The sequence below is a fragment of the Bos mutus genome, chromosome 22, assembly GCF_027580195.1.
Source record: "Bos mutus isolate GX-2022 chromosome 22, NWIPB_WYAK_1.1, whole genome shotgun sequence".
Taxonomy (NCBI): Eukaryota; Metazoa; Chordata; class Mammalia; order Artiodactyla; family Bovidae; genus Bos; species Bos mutus.
In genome coordinates, this window is record NC_091638.1 from 16,456,633 (window position 1) to 16,480,933 (window position 24,301).

General features: G+C 39.8%; 2 protein-coding genes across 6 annotated transcripts in view; both read left to right on the plus strand.

The window, feature by feature from the left end:
• TOPAZ1 (testis and ovary specific TOPAZ 1) overlaps nt 1–1,330 on the plus strand; it is a 62,156-nt gene extending 60,826 nt beyond the window's left edge. The window contains 1 exon segment of the mRNA XM_070359661.1: nt 1,111–1,330. Coding sequence (XP_070215762.1) covers nt 1,111–1,330 — 220 coding nt within the window.
• A 1,767-nt stretch (nt 1,331–3,097) lies between these two features.
• TCAIM (T cell activation inhibitor, mitochondrial) overlaps nt 3,098–24,301 on the plus strand; it is a 38,185-nt gene continuing 16,981 nt past the window's right edge. Inside the window, exons 1-4 of one of the 5 annotated variants that reach the window (XM_070359824.1) lie at nt 3,098–3,276; nt 12,416–12,488; nt 17,801–17,936; nt 20,484–20,637. In XM_070359824.1, coding sequence (XP_070215925.1) covers nt 12,460–12,488; nt 17,801–17,936; nt 20,484–20,637 — 319 coding nt within the window. In that variant the 5' untranslated portion in view covers nt 3,098–3,276; nt 12,416–12,459. Of the gene's footprint in view, nt 3,277–3,439; nt 3,782–7,391; nt 7,668–12,415; nt 12,489–17,800; nt 17,937–20,483; nt 20,638–24,301 lie in introns of those variants that run through there. The other 4 variants (XM_070359827.1, XM_005891085.3, XM_070359825.1 and 1 more) reach the window with 4 other exon arrangements.

Consider the following 24,301-nt stretch of genomic DNA (forward strand, 5'->3'; position numbering starts at 1 on the left):
GTCCAAACCAATATTGTTTTCTCTATTATCATACTGAGCCCTGCTTTGTTACATTAACCTCTGAGAGAGAATTTAATTCATCTTCAGACTCAAAAACTGCACGTAGTTGGCATATGCCCAGATTTCAGACACTAATCCTAAGCTAGAATGTACTAGAAGCTGCCTGACCGATCTTTGCTCCCTGTGATCACTGATTCCTGTTCCAAGTGGAAGTCCTCACTCCCCCCACTCTGTGGGTCACACTTGGTGCTAATGCAGGTACACTTACACTTGGGCTTTGCTGTCGGACCCTCTGTGTGCCCAGGGCAGGATGCAGGGAACACAGAGGAGAAGGTGATGCCTAGTAACAGCTATATCTCTATTTTATATACTCTTACTCCCTATCCCACAGGAGAAATAGCTATAATGTATGAGTTTTTTTTTAATTTGGAGACTGGTAGAAAAGTTAGTTTAAAAGTAAATTCTGAAAAAAAAAGTAAATTATAGCACTTTAATATAATATAGCACACAATATAATACCTTTAATCAGGACTGAAGAAAATAACTGGAAATTGAGTAAAGGCATACAGCAACTATTTCTGTTACCAAATGTGAGCTTCATATTAAGTATATACTTACAATTGAAAATAGTTGTATCAAGGTAAAACATGGAATGTTAGTATCTCCAAACTTGATTAAATTTAATATTACTTTATGCATTATAATAATTAATTATACAGTTATTAATGACAAAGAGAGACGTAATAAGTTGTGTTCTAGATAATTGTTTCCAGACTGCGGGTTGTAGCCTGTTTGGGTAGTGAAATCAATTTAGGGGGTTGCAACCATTTTATTTTAAAAAATAAACCAGAATAGAATATAAGGTCATAAGAGTTAAGTCTTGTTTTGTAAAACTTTTATTTAAGTTTTTATGTAGCAGGTTTATACTGGGTCACAATATAAAGTGTCTTTATTACTGTGCATCATAGTCAAACAAGTATGAAAGCCACTGATAGAATATAGTTGATGATTGTCATAGCTTAGAACTAATACACGTAAATTACTATCTTTTAAAGAAACTATATAGCTTCCTTTTAGAGTTTCTGACTTTGTGAGGTGTTCACTTTGTAGATCTGAAGAAAACAAATCTCGGAGCAAGGATGATTATCAAGCTGCAGTGGAAAGATTAATTACGGCTGCTCGTATATCAGATCCAAAGCTTTTCATTAAGCACATGACTGTCAATGTTAATAAGGAACAGGTTTATAGTTTGGAACAGTGTTCTGCCCTGAAATGGTTGAAAGAGAATATGAAGTGGGCCGGAAAGGTTTGGCTTTTCAATAACCATTAGTTATAAAGGCTTTTTTTTTTTTTTAAGTTCAAGTAATCATTGTTGAAAATAAAAGGCAATAAAAATAGATAGTTTTCACTATATTCAGCTTTTGCTCTTTATTGATGTGTAGTATGTCAGTAGTTTTCAGACATTAAAAATTTTGATTGATGTATGCAATTTAGAAGTCTTCCCATACTGCAAATGATTTTTGAAATTACTTCTTGACTTCTCTTTAGGTAAACTCAAGAATGGTGCAGCATTTAATAAGAGGGAGACATAAAGGAGAAAATATGCAAGCAGGTGTCTGGAGCTTTCAGAACAACCATTAGGGGCCTAAAGTAAATTTGGTGAACACTCAGTCCAGTGTCTAAAGCTTGTTCTACATTTTTACTCTAGAGTAGTAAAAATAATACTGGAAAATGACTCAAACACTAAAATTCCAGAATACCTTCTGAGTTATACCAAAAATTTTATTCTCTAAATTTTCTTTCAGTGTATCTTAAAATACTGTTTCTTGAAGATTTGTAATTTATGTACATTAGGTATGAATAAAGACAACAGTATTTTAAACAAATATGCCAGAACTTAAATATCCAAACAAGAATTGTACCTTTCAAACTACCTTAGGAAGTTTAAACTCCTTTTCTGAAGCCATCTGCAGAATCTGCAGCAGTCATTCTCCAAGGTAGTCATCTTCAACCCTTGATTTGATACTTCAAACCATAATTTAAATCATTTAGAGAAATGTTTGAGTAAGAGGACTGATTTAAAAAGAATAAGTGGTGACTAGGAGGACTGAAAGTATTTCTTAAAGGAGTTCCCAGAATATGTAATGGCAGCATTACTGAAGTAAGTCTATAACCTCACAAGAATAAAAAAGCTAAAACCTAGCACTTAGCAAAATGCCTTACTATGATAAAATGTAGAATGAATACCCTCATGAATGGTATATGGGAAGTGAGGCAGAAGATGTCCAGAAAGAGGCCCAGTTTTCCAATATGAACAAACTGGGTGACTAATCACCATCACTGAAATTCAGCACCTAGGAAATAAATTGGGTTTGGAGATTATTACCATCAGTTTGAAGTACTTTTGAGGACAAGTGAAGAACAGTAAGTGGACAGGTAGAAACTTGTTTTTTCTATAGCTGGTAACTAAAACCCAAAGAAAAGAAAGAAATATGAAGCCATTTCGATGCTGGTGGCAAGGTTGGACTTGAAAGGATGAAGATGCAGAAGATGGTAAATTAAGCTTTTAGGGAAAATGGGATTGGGTGGAACGGACCACAGATTGACCAGATTGTTTCTAACGAATGAGTAGTCAAGAACCCTTAGGGCTGAAACAAAGGGAGGTCTTGGGTTTTTGGTTTTTTTCCCCTACATCGGTCAACAGTACCAAAAGATAGGAGAAAGAGGAGAGCGGTTATAGTATTTGCTTTATTTCATCTGTGGCAGTTTATGGGAATAATCAAAGCCATAGAAGCGAAATACAGCTAACAGTAAAAACCCCAAACTGATAGTGGAGAATGCTCAAGGTTTCAAAACATCTAGATACCGAAGGGGCCAAAGTCAAAAATGCAAATCGGAGACAATAAATTGTTTTCATTGGTATTTGTGTAAAGGAAGTCAAAGGATACTCAGTAAGACCTTTAAATCTGGAGCTGTCAAGTGAGAGTCGTCTTAAGGCGACAGACCCGCGCACTCTGCGGACTGATCCGCCAAGCCAGCCTCCTCCCCTCCCAGGTTGAGGGGACCCGGGCCGGGGCGGAGAGCAGAGCCAGCGCATGCGCGCGCTCGGTCGCCCTTCCCTCCTTGTCCTCTCCGGCGACCCTCGGGCCAAGCCTGGCTACCTACCGCCCAGTCACCTTCCGACTCCCTACCACCTAGTCCTTCATATCCGTTAGCACTCATTCGCGCCTCCTAAAGCTTTCCGGTGAGTGCGCACAGCCTCCTCCAGGCCAGGAGGTAAGAAAACAGAGGGACTGGGGGCTTCTACGCTGCGGGAAGGCAAGCGATCACCGGGTCGCCGACGTCACCGCGGGGCTGAGAACCGCTAGGGTTTTAACCCGCGTCCCGGGCTGCGCGCAGGCGCCCCAGAGAGGAAGGCCTGGCGCGCTTCAGCCAATGAGAGCGCGACCTGCGGCCTGTCCCCGAGCCCCGGCTCCTCTCGAGAGAGCCTCGGCGCAGGGTGCTGACGGACTGGCAGAGCAGTACGCGCCTAGATGAGATTTCAGGGGTGGGGGCTCACAGAGCCCTGGGGGTAGGAGCCTGTCAGAGCCAGTCGCCAGGTGGGGCGAGAGCAGGCGGGAGCGGCGGGAGCTCGTTGGGCGGGCTGGCGCCCCGGTGCGCATGCGCCCCCGCGTGGCCCAGCGCGTCCCGCACAGTCCTGGAGGAGCGACCGTCCTTCCACCTGATACCTAGTGGAAGTGGAGCAGGTCAGAGCAAGCCCTCGCGGAGACTTGCTAGAACTGTAAGCTGCAGGACCGAAGGGACTCCGTTTGTACTTTCAGGCTGCTCGGGGCAGAAGCGGGGTAGGGGGGTGCGGCGGAGGGGGAGTGCGGCTTAGCGGGAGTGCGGCTGAGCAGCAGTCAGAGTCACCTTAGCTCGACGTGCTAACTTTTGAACTCAGGCAATACCAGCGGCCAGCGTACGCTTCGCATCTGTGTTAACTTGTTTGAAATGAGAAACTTGAGACTATTTATATTTTGTTTCCGCTATCGTACTTCCCCGAAGTCTTTGACTTATCATAGGAAAATGTTATGATTCAAATCTCAGAGCATAAGATATACGAAAGGAAAGCTTTAAAAACCTAGATATTTTACTACAATTTATTAATTTATCTAAAAGGCTTCCTGCTTTTGCTTTTTCTTTGCTTTTCCCCTTCCCTAAGAAGTATTAAACTGAAGAGCGATGAAAAATTGCCTGCTTTTATCTCTCCTTGATAGAACATACTACTTTTTAAAACCGTAGAAGATAGTTACTAAGGAAAGCCACAGTTTAAATGAGAGTAAACCTAAGGATATTAACCTCGTTAAAGGAAATGACTTTCAAATAAAAATTATGCTACCTGACTAAAGATCAGTACTAAAACCTCTTTGTGGCAAACATGGTTTCTGTCAAGAGTAATTTAAACAAAATTTTTAAACTACCCATAATTTGACTTTTCCACCTATTTAGATAATCTATTTCTACCCAATTTGATTTGAAACTGCCCAGATTTAATGCCTCACTTTAAAGAACACAGAATTTGGGTTAAAATCAGAAATTTTCGTGTTATGAAATAGACATAGAAGCTAGGGTTGTCACTATTACGTGTATTACAGCAGCCATTTACTATGGTTTGTAATTGAATTGCATCTTTCCTGGTCTTCCTCCCACGATGCAGAGGATACAGGCTCAGTGGAAAAGCTTTCCAGAAACCCGCCTTTCTAAGTGTAGCCCCTGGGAGTTCCCCTTGGCACTTTGTGCATTGCTGTCATTTCATTTACTGCAGTGTTTTATAATCATCTGCTTGTGTCTGTTTTTCCAATTCCTCCCTCTCTCCTAAACTGTACACTTTTGGAGTGGTGGAGTTATCTTGGTATTTTTCTATTCCCAGTGTTTAGATAGAGCCTGGTACATAAGTGTTTGGATAAATACCTGTTGATGAGCTAGGTAATTAAGGCCCTGAGTTTCTCCCAAGTGTGGTAGGAGAGAGGGATGTTTTAGTCATTTTGGAAAATTCCTGAGGCCTTTTCCAAATGGAGGACTAGTGGGCCAGGTGGAATGCGTGCAAGATCAGCCCAGGTATGAATTTGAAGACCATAATCCTGCCGCTGACCTGGGTGCCTCCGCCTTCTGGACTTATTTCTCACTTGCAAACGGGAGCCCCCGGCTCTGCCCTTCAGTCAGCTGATAGTGATTTGATTTTCTGTGTAGCTGGTCCTGTAGATCTGAATCTTCTAGTCTTCTTAGCAATTATATTTCTCATAATAAATTTAAAAGTTGATCATGGGAGTTGTCAGCCTCTTATGTTTCATTTTCCCAGGGCCTGTTTATTTCTGGCTGAAGTGATAAAATTGGGTGTTTGGTCTTGAAAAGATGAGAACTGATCCAAGATCTATGCCACGCAAAAAGGCAGGCAGCCAGCCCTGTGTACCAACCTGCTGGCCTATAACCTTATTTCCACTTAGTTGTTTTTTTTTTATCTCAAGAAGTAGGTTAACCATACAGGAAACAAAGAACAAGGTCAAGCAAAACTTAGAATCTTCATTTGATTTTGAGCATACAATTGACCATATAAAAATCTTTCCCTCAAATTGTACTGAACAGGTATATTTAAAGAATTAAAGCTTAAAAGTTTCCTAACAGACCCCTCAATCCTGTAAAATGATAGAATGCCTAAAGGCAGTGATTCTCGACCCTGAATTTGGAGAACCACTACCCTAAAGGATATTCCCTGTTTTCTTTTTCTTCTCTTTCTTCCCTTGTGTGTGTTAGCCACTCAGTCGTGTCCGATTCTTTGAGACCCCATGAACTCCTCTGTGTGTGGGATTTTCCAAGCAAGAATACTGGAATGGGTTGCCGTTCTCTTCTCCAGGGGATCTTTCTGACCCAGGGATAGAACCAGGTCTCCTGCATGGTGGGCAGATGCTTTACCATCTGAGCCACCAGGAAAGCCTCTTCTTCCCTTCTTATTCCTCCTGTTTTTTCAAAAAATGGGTCCTGATCTAATCACGCCTTCCCTATCACTTAGTTGTCAGAGCCTGCTCTTAAAGGAGGGCTAATGGGAAATAATTTTTTCCAGTAATTTAAATAGGAAATGAACATCTTAGAATTGTAGTTTGGTTGAGTGTCTATCAGAATTATTAAGTAAAAATCTTTCTTATGTACATGGGCATTTTATAAATGCCCTATAAAAATATGAATGGCAACCTTTGGGGAAGGGAAGGATTGTTGGCAAAAGGAAAAGAAGTCACGTTCCCTCTCATAATGCCTCTGCACCTCCTAGTTGCAAAACACTGTCTTTAAAAAGCCATGTTCATTCATTGAAAAGGCAGTTGCCACAGCACAATACACTTGACTTTACCCCCATCGGTTCCTTTGCATTTTGAAGAGAGAGATGCTACTAACATGCAAACTTATATTTTTATACTAAGCAAGTGCTTTCCAGCATTTTAAATGTGTCTTTCAACATTTTTTCTTAAATACACAGCACAGATAACTTCAGCCTAGTGAGCATCAGATAAAGCTCAACAATGCTACATATATTTGTTGTTGTTTCATTTGTATTAAACTTATTATTGGTAGTATTAGAATTGAAATTTGTTAAAATTATTTTTTATTTATTAGTATTAGAATTGTAATTTTTCCTTTTTATAAAAGAGACAAATTTCAGTAAAATATTTAGTCATTGAATAGACTTTTTAAAATTGAACTATGGTTGATTTACAGTGTTGTGTTTCAGATGTATAGAAAAGTGATTCTTTTTCAGATTCTTTTCGTTTATAAGTTGTTAAAAAATACTAAGTATGGTTCCCTGTGCCATACAGTGGGTCCTTGTTGTTTATCTGTTTTATATATGGTAGTGTGTATATCGGAGAAGACAATGGCACCCCACTCCAGTACTCTTGCCTGGAAAATCCCATGGACGGAGGAGCCTGGTGGGCTGCAGTCCATGGGGTCGCTAAGAGTCGGACACGACTGAGTGACTTCACTTTCACTTTTCACTTTCATGCATTGGAGAAGGAAATGGCAACCCACTCCAGTGTTCTTGCCTGGAGAATCCCAGGGACAGGGGAGCCTGGTGAGCTGCCATCCATGGGGTCGCACAGAGTCAGACACGACTGAAGCGACTTAGCAGCAGCAGCAGTGTGTATATGTTAATCCCAAACTCCTAATTTATCTCTACCCCCCACTTCTCCCTTGTTAACTGTAAGTTTGTTTTCTATGTCTGTGGGTCTGTTTCAGTTTTGTAAATAAGTTCATTTGTCTTTTTTTAAGATTCTACATATAAATGATATTATATGGTATTTGTCTTTCTCTGTGACTTGACATTTTCTGCAATGAAGATAAAGTTTCTGACTTAACTACTCCTGCCTAGCAGACTATAGTATTGTGTTAGCTCACAATATTCTCTCAGTTAATAAAAAATTTTTCTATTTCAGTTTGACATGACAGTACATGTTATGCAGGTGTTTCTGCTATGACATAAACACATTCCTGGAAACCTAGACATTCTTTAAGATAATATACTAATCAAGGTTCATCGGAAAAAATATACACCTCTCAAAAAACAAGACATGTGGGAATCTCTAGCCGTTTCATTTGTGCTATTGCAGCTCCCCAGGTTGCTTGATGAAGTGGAAAATGCAAAGGTACTTGAAGTGACTAACCATTTGCTTCTTAAACGAAAGGAGGGAACTACTGGAGGATTTTCAGGGTTTTTTTTTTCAGGGTTTTGTTTATAGCTAAAACTTTCTTTGTAATAGCAGAAAGCCCACCACTGATGATCTTAAATCATTAACACGGTGGGGAAAATGCATGTGATATAACATCTCACCCCTGCTGACCAGATGCACATAAGCAATGTTAATTCACATTAAAGAAACTTTTTTTTTTGGTAGCAGAACAGACTGCTCTTAGATCATCTGTTTCGTTTATTAGATGAGGAGCAGACTCAGGGAGGTGAAACAACTTGTCCATTCTCACACAGCTAGTCAGTGATGAAGTCAGGAATTGAATATGGATTGCAGACACTCTGGGCTTCCTGGGTGGTGCTAGTGGTTAAGAATCCACCTGCCAATGCAAGAAATGCAAGAGACACAGGTTGCAGTACACCCCACTCCAGTATTCTTGCCTGGAAAATTCCATGGACGGAAGCTGGCAGGCTGCAGTCCATGGGACAGCAAAGAGAGGGACACAATTGAGCATGCGTGCTCGGAGACTCCAGCCTCCCTAACCATCGTGCAGACTGCCTTCCCCAACAGCGTCATGTTCACTTAAATTTGCCTTGAGTTGGCCTAAATCAGCAGCGTCCAATAAAAATACAGTATGAGCCCCAGATGTAATTTAAATTTTTCTAGTGGTAAATCACAAAACACAGTTAAAACCAGATTGTGTTTTGCTTTTAAAATAGAAACAAGTGAAATCAATAAATTATCATTTCAACAGCTCATCAGAATCTAAAATTCTTAATGTGATACTTGGCATTTTCTCTCTGTGCCCCCTGCCTTCCCCCAGAATTCATATTCATAACCACTGGACCCTGGGAAGTCCCTGTTTTGTTTGTTTTGTTGTCTTGCATTGGAAAGTGGGCTGTGGAGCATAACTTGGATCACCTATTTTGCACATCAGATGGAGGCATTGTGATTTCTTGAACTTATAAGATACTGCTGCCGCAGACTGTTGAAACAGGCACGTTGTTGTTGCAGCGGGAGGCCTATGTGCTTTCCATTGTTCAGTACTTAGGACTTTTCAAGAAAAAGCATGGTGGTTAGAGTGTGGCTGCTTAGTGTTTTCATCTGTTTCCCATTCGTGTTCTTGGGTGACCATATGCCTCTAGAGTATTATTCCTGATTTCTTATCCACAGTTTTAGCTCATTTTATCATTTTTGCAGTTAAGTGGCATAAATGTTCTTAATATGAAAAATGAAATATCGTCACGTGTGAATGTGAAGGACTCTTTTCTTCTTGAACTCCACTGGGACCCCAGTCCAGGGCTATCACTGGACAGGTTTCCCAGGGCCAGGGGCCTGTCTTAAATACTCAGTGAACAACACACCTGTCATTTTTGTTGTTTAATTTTGTATGCCAGCAGCATTGTTTTTGTTTTTAATTTTAAGAAAATACTTTACATGTTTATGGTAAATAAACTAGGAAATATAAAAAGTAAAGGGCTTCCTAGTCTACACCTAGAGAGAGCCAGTTTGGGGTTGGATATGTATAGTCTTCTGGTCTCTTCTTTGCAAACTTTAAGCCTTGTACCTGTTCTCTCTTAACTAAGTCGCGATTGTTCAGTTCCTTGTTTATTTTCCGTTGCACTGGGCCGTCACTGCTGCGCACGGGCTCTTTCTAGTTGCGGCGCGGGGGCTGCTCTTCTCTGCTGTGCTCAGGCTTCTCGTTGCAGTGGCCTCTTGTGGAGCATGCGCTCTAGCTGCACAGGCTCAGTAGTTGCAGCACGGACTCAGTAGTTGTGGCACAGGGCTTAGTTGTTCCAGGGCTTGTGGCATCTTCCCAGACCAGGGATTGAACCTATGCCCCCTGCATCGGCAGGCAGATTCTTATCCACTGTACCACCAGCAAAGTCCTGTTCAGTTAATTTTGTGACGATGTTTGGTAAGAATTCAGTCCATCAGGACAGCACTGAAACTTGAATAAAAACGATTCTTCTTCCCTCATTATGTCTCCATTTAATCTCAGAAATCTTCCAAATGGTAGGAATATTTCTAGTATCTGAATTTATTACAAACAAAATAGCAAGGTGAATGGTTAAGTAAAACCTTTTTAAACATTTAAATGAATGCCTATAAACACATTCTGTATCCAAGAGGGTCTTGCCACACCAGTCAACCAGAAAATAAAAGGAAGCATCGACTGTTGTTTGCAAATGCACTTTTTAAGTGGGTAATTCTTGACTTTTCTTTAAACTACATCTTCTGTTAGTGGCAGTTATGCTTCATTACATTCCCTTGGTTCAGATACATTAACTGCATTATGAAAACATTTTTTATTTTAAATTAATTTATTATTTTTTAATTGAAGGACTATTGCTTTACAGAATTGTGTTGGTTTCTACCAAACATCAACTGAAAAATTTTAAACCATTTTAGTGCTTAAGATTTTGACAGAATAGGACTTGAGCCATGTGGTGCTTTGTTTTGAGGGAATATGCTGCTCCACATGGCTATTAAGAATGGAATAGTGTAGAAAGCTCCAAGCTTCATAAGCCAGGGGAAGAAAGGAGAAAGGATTTTTTTTACCTGGTAATTATCATGTGAATAATAAGTCATTTCAAGACTTTAATAAGAGATTGCTCAGAGTTTTTAAAGTCACTCCATCAGTTGACACGGGAACGATAGTATAGTTGAAATTTTTGCTGAAGCTCTGAATTATTGGAAAAGTTCATGTGATTAAAATCATGTTTCCCCTTTATCTGCTTAAACTTAAAAAAAAAAAAAAGCTTTGTTTTTTAGAGCAATATTAGGTTCACAACAAAAGTGAGCAAAGTACAGATTCCCACTTCCTCCCTACACACACGTAGCCTCCCACACCTGAGTTGTACATGTATTACAATCAATGAACCTATATTGACACATGATTATCACCCAGAGTCCACAGTTTACATTAGGGTTCACTGTTAGTGTTGTACATTTCATAGGTTTGGGCAAATGTATAATGATATACATCTACCATGTAGTAGTATTATACAGAGTACTTCCACTGCCCAAAAAATCCTGTGTGCTTCACCTATTCATCCCTCCCTCCCTTCCAACCGCTGATCTTTTTACTATCACCATAGTTTTGCCTTTTCCAAAATGGCATATAGTTGGAATCATACAGTATATAATCTTCCCAGGTTGCTTCTTTCACATAGGTATATGCATTTAAATTTCTTCCATGTCTCCTCATAGCTTGAGAGCTCCTTTGTTTCAGTACTGAGTAATATTCAATTAGCTGGATGGACTACAGTTTATCGGCTCACCTACTGAAGGATATCTTGGTTGCTTCCCGGATCTGGCAATTATGAATAAAACCACAATAAGCATCCGTGTGCAGGTTTGTCTGTAGACATGTTTTCAGTTCATTTGAATAAATACCGAGGAGTGTGGTTACTGGATCATATGGTAAGAGTCTGTTTAGTTTTGTAAGAAGTTTCCAAACTGCCTCCCAAATTGGCTGTGTCATTTTGCATTCCCGCCAGCCATGAATGAGAGTTTCTGTTGCTCCACAGCCTCACCAGCGTTTGTCGTCAGTGTTTTGGATTTGGCCATTCCAATAGGTGTGTTGTAGTATATCGTTGTCTTAATTTGCATTTCCCTGAAGACCTGTGATGTGAAACATATTTTTATATGCTTTTTTGCCATCTGTATATCTTCTTCCATGAGGTATCTGTTCAAATCTTTGGCCCATGTTTTAATCAGGTTGTCCATTTTCCAGTTGCTGAGTTTTAAAGATACTTTTGGTGTATGTTGGATAGCAATCCTTTGTCAGATATGTAAATATTTTCTTTGCAAATATTTTCTCCCAGTCTGTGGTTTGTTCTTTCTTTCCCTCTACATTGTCTTTCACAGAGCGAAATTTTTAATTTTAATGAAATTCAGTGCATCAGTTGTTTCTTCACAGACTGAACCTTTGGTGTTATATCTGAAAAGTCACTGACATACCTAAAGGTCATCTAGGTGTTCTCCTAGGTACTTGCCTAAGAATTTTGTAGTTTTATGTTTTATATTTAGGTCTTTGAGATCCAGCTTGAGTTAATTTTTGTGAAGTGTGTAAGTTGTATGACTGGATTAATATTTTTGCATGTTGATGTCCAGTTGTCCCAGTACCGTTTATTGAAAAGATTATCATTGCTCCATAGTAGTGCCTTTGTCGAAGATCAGTTGGCTGTATTTTGAGATCTGTTCCTGGGCTCTCTTACTGCCCACTGATCTCTTTGTGTGTTCTTTCACCAGTTACTTCCTGTAACTTTACAGTAAGTCTTGAAGTCCGCTAGTGTCAGTCTTCCAACTTCATTCTTCGTCAGTGTTGAGTTGGCTATTCTATTTATTCTACATATAAACTAGTATATGTTATTTCCAAATAATAATTTGCTGAGATTTTGATTGGGATTACATTGAATCTGTAAATCAAGGTGGAAAGAACTGACATCTTGACAAAATTGAGTCTTGCCGTTCATGAACATGGAATATCTCTCTTGCCGTTCATGAACATGGAATATCTCTCCATTTCATTCTTTGATTTTTTTTATCTGAGTTTTACAGTTTCCTCATACATCTTCTACATATTTCATTAGATTTATAATTTAAGTATTTCATTTTGGGGGGTTGCTAATGTAAATGGTAATGTGCTTTTAATTTCCAATTCCGTTTTTTCATTACTGGTATCTGCTTAACTTTTTAAGTGATTAATGGATGCCTGGAACTTGACCTACATATATATTCAGAAATGTTTTGCCACCTGAGACCTGTGAGGAGGTAAGCTTTGTGGTTCAATCTGTTATTAGTATTTGGGAGGTGGAGGGAGTATGTGGAAGCTATTAGGTGTTTAATTTCAATTTATTATACTTTTATCAAATTCTAACTATTTTGTCTGTATTATGGTGGAGGGCAGGAGTAAGAAAAAGAAAATTCATGTAAACATCCATGTCTTTCTCCCAAGTATCTATTCAGAGTAAAAGGTGAAAAGAATAGATACCATCTTTCAAAACAGTTCAGTATGAAAAGTTTAAGAGGAAAAGAAGATCGTCTGTCCTTGGCACAGATCTTACTATGTTGCCCTCAAGTCTGTTGCTGTCATAAAGAAAACCACTTTATATTGAAATTGTATAATAAGATCATTTGATTGTTATATTTGCTATTTATGTATGTATAGTCTAAATGCTACCTATTTCAGGAAAGAATTTAAGGAGCTCAATAAAATTTAATTGGCATAGTAATAGGCACATATACAGTTAACCAAAATGAAAACCAGATGCCCTCTAGAGAAAAAAGATCATTTGTTTAAAAAGTAGAACTGATTAGACAATTATTCAAATAGATTTCTGGCTTCTTGGTAGCCAAGTCAAAAAAGGTAAATTTATTTGGCTCAAAGTATATAACCAAAATAAAATTTGATCTGTTCCATAAAAATAATGTCGGGGACTTCTCTGGTGGTCCAGTGGTTAAGACTCCACACTTTGAATGCAGGAGACATGGGTTCAGTCCCTGGTCAGGGAACTAAGATCCCACATGCCTCAGGGCACACTCTCCCCCCAAAAAATGACATGTCAAGTTTTAGATTACTAAAACACATTTGGCACTAATTAGTACTTTTAAATAATTATGCGTTGATACGTGACTATCTCAGCCAGTAGTCACGGTTAAAAGCAGTGTCTTTAGGGGCAACAGACTGTTTCCACCAATTCAGTTTATGATGAGGATTATCCAATAAAGGGAGACTTTCTCTCACTGAATTTATGACATAAATGGTTTAAAAGAAGAAGAAAAGAGAAACAAAAGAAGCTGTGAGATACTGGACAGCATCCCCAAAAGTTGTTGGGCAGATGTTGAGACATTCAATATGTTGTGGTATCTGATGGTAGTGTTCAGCTGTAGAAAACCAGGCTAAAGTGCTGTGTCCTCTTGCTCTGATACAAAGAGAGGCTGTAGGAGCTTGGAAGGATGGGATTTACAACACTTCCTGGGCTGTTTCCTTCAGTGATACCCACTCCTTCACCCCCATGCCACTGATGGCAGTGAGCGCTAGTTGTCGTCGATAGAGACACAGTTTTCTGGCTTTTTTGATCTCAGTCCTTAGAAAACTGTATTTTAACTCTAACCCATAAAAATAAAAGTTTCATAACAGTTAACCTTGCCACATATAATATCCTAGAATATTTTCTGTTCTGAGATATATTTTCTAGGTTGTTTTTTTGTATGTTTTTCATGTAGGTCATGGATTACTAAATTGATTTCACAACTAAGTTGACTGTACAGTCTGTGTGTGTGTAATTGAAGCTTCATTCGCCCCCAGCCACCTCCTTATTTCTTGCTTGTGGCTCGTTTCCCACTACAGCAGTGGAGTTGCAGAGTTGCATCACAAACCAGATGGCCCTGAAAGCCTAAAATATTTCCTCTCTGGGACTTTACAAAAGAAGTTTCATGTACCAGTTTTGCTCAATCTAAAGCAACACACACACAAAATAAAGCAACACAATATTGCTTTCAGTTCAGTTCAGTTCAGTTGCTCAGTTGTGTCCCACTCTTTGTGACCCCATGAACCGCAGCAAGCCAGGCCTCCCTGTCCATCACCAACTCCTAGAGTTTACCCAAACCCATGTCCATTGAGTCGGTGATGCCATCCAGCCATCTTATCCTCTGTCATCCCCTTCTCCTCCTGCCCTCAATCTTTCCCAGCATCAGGGTCTTTTCAGATGAGTCACCTCTTCACATCAGGTGGCCAAAGTATTGGAGTTTCAGCTTCAACATCAGTCCTTCCAATGAACACCCAGGACTGATCTCCTTTAGGATGGACTGGTTGGATCTCCTTGCAGTCCAAGGGACTCTCAAGAGTCTTCTCCAACACCACAGTTCAAAAGCATCAATTCTTCGGCGCTCAGCTTTCTTTATAGTCCAACTCTCACATATATACATGACTACTGGAAAAACCTTACCCTTGACTAAACAGACCTTTGCTGGTAAAGTAATATCTCTGGTTTTTAATATGCTGTCTAGGTTGGTCATAACTTTCCTTCCAAGGAGTAAGCATCTTTTAATTTCATGGCTGCAGTCACCATCTGCAGTGATTTTGGAGCCCAGAAAAATAAAGTCAGCCACTGTTTCCACTGTTTTGCCATCTATTTCCCATGAAGTGATGGGACCAGATGCCACGATCTTAGTTTTCTGAATGTTGAGCTTTAAGCCAACTTTTTCACTCTCCTGTTTCACTTTCATCAAGAGGCTCTTTGGTTCTTCTTCACTTTCTGCCATAAGGGTGGTATCATCTGCATATCTGAGGTTATTGATATTTCTCCCGGCACTCTTGATTCCAGCTTGTGCTTCTTCCAGCCCAGCGTTTCTCTGGTTTTTCTTGCTCTTATTTCCTTGCGTTAAATACCTGCTGCACAGTCATTTACTATACGTTAGCCAGACCCCATAGTGGGAGCCTCTGAGCTCTCCTGCCCCTCTGGGTCTACCTCAGCGTTTGCCCTCAGGCCATCAGTGGCTGAGAGGAAGAGGAATATCAAGTCAGGCTCACTCCAGCAGGACACAGGATGTCCCCAGTGGGTGACTGGCTGGAAGACTTCCCACTGGCAGGACTGAACCCTTCTTGGGACTGGACAGCAGCCCCAGACATCCTCCCCAAGGTTCGTCCCTTCCCTTTCTCCTTCTGTAGGTGTCTGGCCTGAACCATGGTCTGAAAAGTCTCCCTACTTCCTTTCTTTCCCAGTCATTCTCTTGCACATCTACTTCTGTCTTGACTTCTGCTTTTCAGCAGACCCAAACTAGCATAACGAACAACAGTAAATACCTGTGAAATGTTTTTCCTGCCCTCAAGGATGTCATGGTAGTTGAGGAGGATGAATATATATCATTTCTACTTTATGGTATTCTGTTCCACGTATGTGGGGCACACAGTTTGTTTTATTAAAGCTTAGAAGAGGGAAAGACTTTATAATGAGGATACAAGAGGGAAGGTTCTGGGGGACTGGGCACGTTGCCTCCTGGCACATCTCTAGGACTGCAGTAATTAGTGAATGAGTAAGTACAATTTGGACAGACGGAAGTGGGGAGCAGAGAGAATGTCTGAGAGCTTAGAAATCATGAGAAGAAAGGGAAGGACAAGGCAGATCGCCAGTGGGGCTGAAACTGAGGGCTTCTGTCAGGGGTGCTTGAAGATCAAGTTGGAAAGATAGATTGGAAGTTATAAATACCAGACTAAGGAGTGGATTTTACTCTGCAGGAGTTGAAACACCATCAAAGGTGTTTCAGTAAGGAATCCAAGGATAGTGGGATTTTAGGAAAATTAACCTGTATACAGCATGGTTAGGGAAAAGAAACAGGAGAATACTGATTCGGAGGCAGTGCAGTCCAGTTTTGTGGTGATCGGAAAGAAGGAATGGTTTCAAAGGACACTGTAAAGTGAAAAGTAAGACTTCAGGACTAAAAATGAGGTGAGGCTGGTGAGCTGATTCAGGCAACAGTAGATCTGAGAGGTTCTGCACTGGCAACAGGAAGAAAAGAGGACCTCAGTAACAGAAATAAAGAATGTAATTCTGGATGGCACTGTCCAACTGCGTCCTTGCCTTTTGTATCCAAGCTGAGTTTAGAAGAAAAGTAGTGACCTCGGCTCCGTTTTTTAAGACACTTAAAATTTGAGAGGCTGGCAGGATAGCTAAAGTGTCCATCACACATTTGGAAATGGGGGCTTAAACTCAGATAGAGAGGAAATGGAGCTGTCACTAACATTTACTTATCCTGCCTCCTATTGAGGAGTTTCAGCTTTTCCTTTACTGTCCAAACTCCTGTTATATAATCCTTAATACACAGCCTGTATGTTAATTTATAGAAGGTTCAAGTACAGGTTGGAAAAAAGAAAGGTAATCTGAAAATATGATGGTGGTGCTCAGATTTTTTTTTTAATCTCCAGAAATGATTCTATAATAGCATTTTATTTTTTGAAAATATATATTTATTTGGCTGTGCCAGGTCCTCCTTGCTGCACATGGAATCTTAGTTGTGCATGTGGGATCTACTTCCCTGATCAGGGAACAAACCCGGACCCCTTGCATTGGGGTCTATACTAAGTCCTGGCCACCGGACCACCAGGGAAGTCCCTCAATCACTGTAAAGGTAGAAAACTTCCCCAAAGACTCAGTGCACCTAATGTCACAGACCAAAATGAGCACAGTATCTGGAGATTTCTTCACAGCCCACTGGGACTTCCCTAGTGACTCAGATGGTAAAGAATCCGTCTGCAGTGCGGGAGATCTGAGTTCAATCCCTGGGTTGGGAAGATCCCCTGGAGAAGAGAATGGCAACCCACTCCAGTAGTCTTGCCTGGAAAATCCCATGGACAGAGGAGCCTGGCAGGCTACAGTCCCTGGGGTTGCAAAGAGTCAGACACAACTGAGCGACTTTCATTTCACTTCACTTCACAGCCCATTATAAAGTGAAAAAGGTAAATTATTACATTGAAAAATAGAAGTCATGAAAGTGCTTCCCAGAAATTGCAAATAATCTCATTTGGATTTAAAACTACTTTTTTAAAAAAACACTCCCAGGTGAGTTGTGCCAAAATTTGAGAATGAGATGTCAAGGTATCTAACTGGAAAATTTTAGCATGCTGGTAATGATGAAATGAACTAAAAGACATTTTATATCTCTTATGAAGCATTACAATTATCAAACTATTTTCACTTTAAAATAAAGATTATTCTTTTGGATATCGGGGTTTTTTTTTAATCTGAAAAACAAAAATGATACAGAAAATTGTTGTCATTTGCAGTGAAGCCAGTTTACATTTCAAGGTAGGCTTTTGAGAGGAAGTTTTATTATTATTAAATATTATCTTATGATATTACATCAGAGGAATTTATAACCAATGTTTATAGAAATCATGTAGCACTCACTGAAATCTACTCTTCTGTGGATTTCAGAAAACCACAAAGTTTTACACTCTGGTTTCTATATCGTTTCTATGATATTTTCCATACATAGTAATCTTAATGTTACTGTTGCTTTATTCATGGGGGATTTGTGTCTGTGTCAGTAATCCAGTGAGTAATAAATCCATATCTTTTAAAAAGGTTATGTCCAGGAAAGATACTTCCATACTGCTTTCTGTTATCAAGAGCTTTATCAGGAGCTGAAGCAGTCAATGCCTTGAGGCCATTTTATTTTGCCGTACATCCAGATTTCTTTGGACAGCACCCCAGGGAAAGGGTAAATATTTTTCTTTATGTTTAACGTTCAGTCTACGTTTATTTATTTACCTTTGCTACAGTGTAATACAGAGTGTTCTGTACATTGGGTTTGTTTTGTCATAGTGGTATAATCAGTGCTTTGAACTGTAGGACCTGGAAACTGAAACTAACGCTATTGTTTTTTATGAAAGCTGTCGTGTTTCTGGCAGACAATAAAGATACGGCTTAGGAACTTCCCTGGTGGTGCAGGGGTTAAGACTTCACCTTCTAATGCAGAGGGTGTGGGTTTGATCCCTGGTCAGGGATCTTAGATCCCACATGCCTCACAACCAAGAAACCAAAACATAAAAGTAGAAACAATATTGTAACAGATTGAATAAAGACTTTAAAAATGGTCCACATTAAAAAAATCTTAAAAAAAAAAAAAATACTGTGTAAACTCTGTATGTGAGTAATCATGTATTCTGTACCAGTTTTGAAAGTAAAATTTGGGGTCAGAAAGACCACTTCTGGCCTCTGTTACTATAATCAGTCCCTTTTTTAAAGGTTGATATAAGGAAGGTTTTTCAGTGGCTGAATAGTTGCCTGCTGTTGGTCCACTTCCCTATGCCATCAGCTCATGTGTGCTCAAGGAATGCAAACTGATGTGAAAAATAACTCATGATAAACTTAATTAGGAACACTAGTATTTTTTAACATTAGATAAAATATTACAGAACCAAATGCTTTGAAATTATCTCATTGGTTCCTTTTGTCTTCCTTACACTGATAACTGGTTTAACATGAAAAGGAATTTAAAACTCTTGAAAATTAGAACCGTACTGTATTGCCTTTTTCTACTTACCATGGAAGATAAATCAGTTTTACTTCTTTGCTTTCAGAAAATACTCTGATTATGATGGTTGTTATATTGGTTGTTAGAAATTAGATCCTTTTTAACTAATTAGTAAATTGAATCAACAGCAAAATAACTACTACCTTGGAGATGTAATAAAGTAATACAAATTATTGGGAATGGCATACATGAATACGGTTGAATATTTCACAATTTACAGTTTTTAAATCCAACGTGTGTGGAAAAATTAAGCTTAGTACTAGGTGATGATTTCTGTCCTCTACCAATATACCTTTTTTTTTTTAACTAAAACTTTTATGTGCCATAAAACGTGAACTCGGCAGGCTTGGTTACAAAGAAATGCCTGGCTTCAGTCTTGGCTCTTCACTGCCTCCTGGGAGATGAGCTCTGAGCCCCAGGATATCCTTGCCTGATAAGAATGTTTCTGTGTGCCCAAAGCCTTGGGCCACACCAGACAGTTTATCCTAACAATGTGAGTTATGGTAAAAGGCATAATTTCTCATGCCTGAGACCCTCTGGGGAGGCTGGAGACAAATAACTAAGGTCAGTCACATGGGCACATAGTGCCCCAGTAAAAGCCCTGGCCCCCAAGGCTTGAATGTGCTTTTGTGGTTGGCAGCGCTTCTGATGTCGTCACATGTCCTTGCTGGGAGCTTAAGCACTGTCTGTGCAACGTCCTTGGGAGAGAACGACTGGAACCTTGCACTCGGTCCCTCCTGGACTCCACCCTACACACATTTTCCCTTTGCTGATTTTAATCTGTATCCTTTTGCTGTAATAAAGTGTAACCATGAGTATAACAGCTTTTCTGAGTTCTATAAATCCTTCTAGTTAGTAAATCATCACACCCCCCAACACAATATAGCTGAGAGTCAGTTTATGTCTATAGAATTTTGTGTGTGTGTGTGTGTGGTTTTTTATGTGTTCTTTTTTTAAGCTTGTTTTAAAATTGAAGTATAGTTAATTTACAGTATGTTGATTTCTGCTGTATAGCACAATGATTCGGTTATACATATATATGTATTTTATATTCTTTTTCATTATGGTTTATCACAAGATATTGAATATAGTCCCTTGTACTATATTAAGTTTTTATTATGTAATTGGATTTATCAATCATTTATTACTTGAGATATTTAGTCATAGTTAGGCTTTTTCTAGGAGAAGGCAATGGCACCCCACTCCAGTACCCTTGCCTGGAAAATCCCATGGACGGAGGAGCCTGGTGGGCTGCAGTCCATGGGGTCGCTAAGAGTGGGGCACGACTGAGCGACTTCACTTTCACTTTCCACTTTCATGCATTGGAGAAGGAAATGGCAGCCCACTCCAGTGTTCTTGCCTGGAGAATCCCAGGGATGGGGGAGGCTGGTGGGCTGCCGTCTGTGGGGTCGCACAGAGTCGGACACGACTGAAGCGACTTAGCAGCAGCAGCAGGCTTTTTCTACATCTCATTTATAAAGGAACTCAGCCATGTTTTCTTCTAATACCTTTGTAGCTACATTTTTTTTTTTTTCATCTCTTCTCTGTGGAGTTACATGTTGTGAGGTATGGATTCAATTTTATCCTGTACCGAGGAGCTATGAAATCCCAACCTTTTTTAATACTAAATTCTTTAATACCCTCAATAGTGTGTGTAAAAGGTTGGGATATAATTTCTGATGTTTCCTTGTCTATTTTGTACATAAATGTCTCAATTTTTTTTTTTTCCAGGAAGTCAATGAAAATTCCCTTAAGAGATTAAGTGCCTACTTAGAAAACCTTCAGAAACCAGGCTTCAAGTCTTTGAAACCAACCCAGCTTGTGTTTTATGTAAGAGAAACAGATCAGAATCCCTCTGACGGCCAGGAACACTTCAGCACTTCGGGTACATTTCTTATTTCTCATGTGTCCCTTGCACCCTTGCAGGCTTCATTTGGCATGAGTTCAACCTGTCTAAAAGTTGCTAGAAGACCTTTGGAGTGAAGCCTTGTCGTAGAAAGTAATATCATTTAATCAGGTGTTTTCTTAGAGTTAGATTTTATTCCTGGCTACTTCTGTCTGATGAGCCTCTTTTTTTTTCCCTTAAGGATAGTTGCTTTACAATGTTGTATTAGTTTCTGCTGTACAACAGAGTGAACAAGTTATATGTACACAGACACCCCCTCCCCCTTGAACTCTGCCCACCCCATCCCCATCCCACCGCTCTAGGTCATCACGGAGCACAGAGCTGAGCTCCCTGTGCTATGCACGGCTTCCCACTGGCCGTTTTGTATATGGCAGTGTATATATGGATGAGCCTCTTTTAATGTTTAAACTTTTTTGACTAGAAAATGTTTCTGCTTGTCCCCTTCCTAGTTCAGTGCTGGTTTTAAGTATTAAATGTGTATATGACAATTTATACATTTTTTAAAGTATAGCTTACCTTTTCTCATCTAGTCCTCAGAGTACCCTGTAAGGTACCTAGTGTTTGCCCACCTGTAACTTAGTAATGCCCCAGGACCATGGAGACAGACTAAGGGTCTTTGAACTCTCTAACCCCAGCCTCATACTATTTCTAAAATCTGATCAGTCTTAACATACAGTGTTCTGTTTGGTCCTTTGCCACTGCTTTGCATGTCCAGCTCTTTTCGACCCCATGGACTCTAGCCCACCAGGCTCCTCTATCCATGGGATTTCTCAGGCAAGAATACTGGTGTGATTTGGCATTTCCTGCTCCAGGGGATCTTCCCCACCCAGAGATTGAACCCAGGTCTCCTGCACCGTAGGCAGAATCTTTACCTTCTGAACCACCAGGGAAGTCCCAGTAATACTTAAAACTAAGGGTAAATGTGGGTCCATTCTTCTCTAAACATCCATCCTTTTTGTCATTCTTGAGGAAGTAACTTTTTTGGAATTAACTTTAAAACAATTTAAAGATTTACTAAGAGTTTTCTGTGAATTAATGCTAAAACAAATAGCTGTAGTCAGCTTTGGCTAAGCAAAGAGAAAAATCCTCTACTTGCAGTTAATGGTTAACTTTGAACCATTTACTAAATAAAAATAGATTGTGAAAAATAATTAAGAGATGAGAGAAAACGTAGCATAAGTGAGAAAAAGATAATGATAGTATATAAGGAGTTTTTAGGTGTCAGAAAGAAAAGAGTAGCTCAGTTACAAAGATTGGCAAACAGTGTCTAGGCATTTCAAGAAATAATACCCATAAATAGCCAATGGATCTTCCCAAATGACTCAGTGGCAGAGAATCCACCTGCCAAGCAGGAGATGAGGGTTCCATCCCTGGGTCGGGAAGATCCCCTGGAGAAAGAAATGGCAACCCACTCCAATATTCTTGCCTGGGAAATCCCATGGATAGAGGAGCCTTGTGGGCTACAGTCCATGGGGTTGCAAAAAGTCGGGCACAACTAAGTGACTGAACAACAAGTAGCCAATAAGCATGTAAAAATGTTTAGCCTTAGTAATCAATGCAAACTGAGTTAATTAGATAATATTCCCAATAAAGGATGCATGCAGTCTGGCACAGGCATTCCAAACTATGTAGCAGCTCTTACATTGAATTAAGTGATTAATGGAGTTGGTAAATTAGGAGAGAAATTGAGATTTATTCCTTGACTCATCTCTTCTGAGGATAAACTATTTCTTCCAAACCTCAACTGCAGGAATTTGGATTTTCCTTTCCTCTTTCACCTAGAATAATTCTACCAGTATTTCTCTCACATTATCATCAATGATTCAACTAAAAACTCTTAGTTTGCATGTTCTAGACTCTGTAAATCTGTGTGGCAGGCAGAATAGGTATCTCTGAGAACAATCTAGATTGTGATGACTGTCATCAGTGGCAAAGACATGAAAAAAGCACATTTCAGCCTTGAATGGAGCGGTGAATAATTAAGAACAATTTTTATGCCCATCAGTTTCAGAAGTGTAAAATGAATTATGCTACATTCATTATGTGGATTAGCATGGCACTACTAAAACGAAAGGGGTTGACATGTACATACAGATATGGAGGAGTCCCCAGGTTAAATAACAAAAGCAAGTTCAAAGTAATACATGCAGAATGGTGTAGTTTATATGGGGCTTCCCTGGTGTAAGATTAGGCAGTAAAGAATCTGCCTGCAATTCAGGAGACCTGGGTTCGATCCCTGGCTCAGGAAGATCTCCTGGAGAAGGGAATGGCAACCCACTGCAGTATCTTGCCTAGAGAATTCCATGGACAGAGGAACCTCCAGGCTACCATCTATGGGGTTTCAAAGAGTCAGACACAGCTGAGTGTATATGTTTCAATGGAGCAGTTCACGCCATAGGGGTGTGTGTGTGCAAAGACATAAGTGTGTATGTCATGTGTAACATGCACACAAAGCACAGAGGACAGGCCTAGAGCAGTGCTATGTCAGAGAACCTTCTGCAGTGATGTCGCTCGTGTGCGTGCGCGTGTCTGGTACAGCAGCACTGGCCCCGTGTGGCTCCTGAGCACTTGAAGTGGAGCTAGTGTGACCAGGAACTGAATTTTAAATTTAACTTAATTGTAATCAATTTTATTTTAAATAGCCACATATGCCTAGTAGCTACCATATAAGGCAGTGTGTACTTGACTAGGATTGTATTTAGTAAAATTGTATGCCTGTCAACAGGAGACTTTTACTTTATATGTATCATTTTACAATAAGGATGTACTTATATAATACTTATATAATTTTTAAAACCAGTTTTTAAAAAATTTTAAAGAAAAAGGGTTCAGCACGTTATTTATAGTGGGGAAAATGCTTGGCGTGGTGTCAGCTCAGATGTAAACCCTCACTCACTATTCTTAACCCCTTGAGCCTGTGCTTCTTCACATTTCAAAGGAGATAATAATGGTACCCGATGCGAATGTTGATTGAAAAGTGATACACGTTCAACTACTGCCAAGTTTAATAACCAATAAGTAGAGAGGGAATCCAGTAGATTTCCTGTTGTTGACTTAACAAGTTAGATTACTAGTCTGAGCACAGTGGCTGCCTGTATTAAAATCAGATTGTGAAGTGCTGACTTTTAAAAAATTGGGGAATTTTGAGTCACTTCTGAAAATACTGAGTCACAAGATGGGGATAGGGGAGTATAAGCACATACTCTTTAATCATAGAGAAAATTTAAGATGAGTTTCTGTGACCACTGAGACTGGATTGGCCCCCTCCATGAACCACTGTCCCCGGGCAGCCTCCCCTGCCTCTGCCCTTCCCCTGGGCCTTAGCCCTGGAGACTGTCTTTGGTGGACATTTGCTTATAGAACTTTCCCATTCCTTAGACTGTAGAGATACAATTTATGAACAGCATTGAAAAATATTCTCAATCCTCTTCTTGGCCCGGGGTCACTGGTGCCAAACTAGAAAAGGGAGCTGACAGAGAACTTCATAAAGATCAAGATAGTATGGTACAGTTCTGAAGAAGGGACATCAGTTTCCATTTATAGATGATTTTTCAATAGGGTGAATTTTAATTGGTAATGGAGTGTTTTAAAAGATTTTGATTCTATAAATGTTGTGTGAAAAAAATGTTTTTAAAGTAAAGCA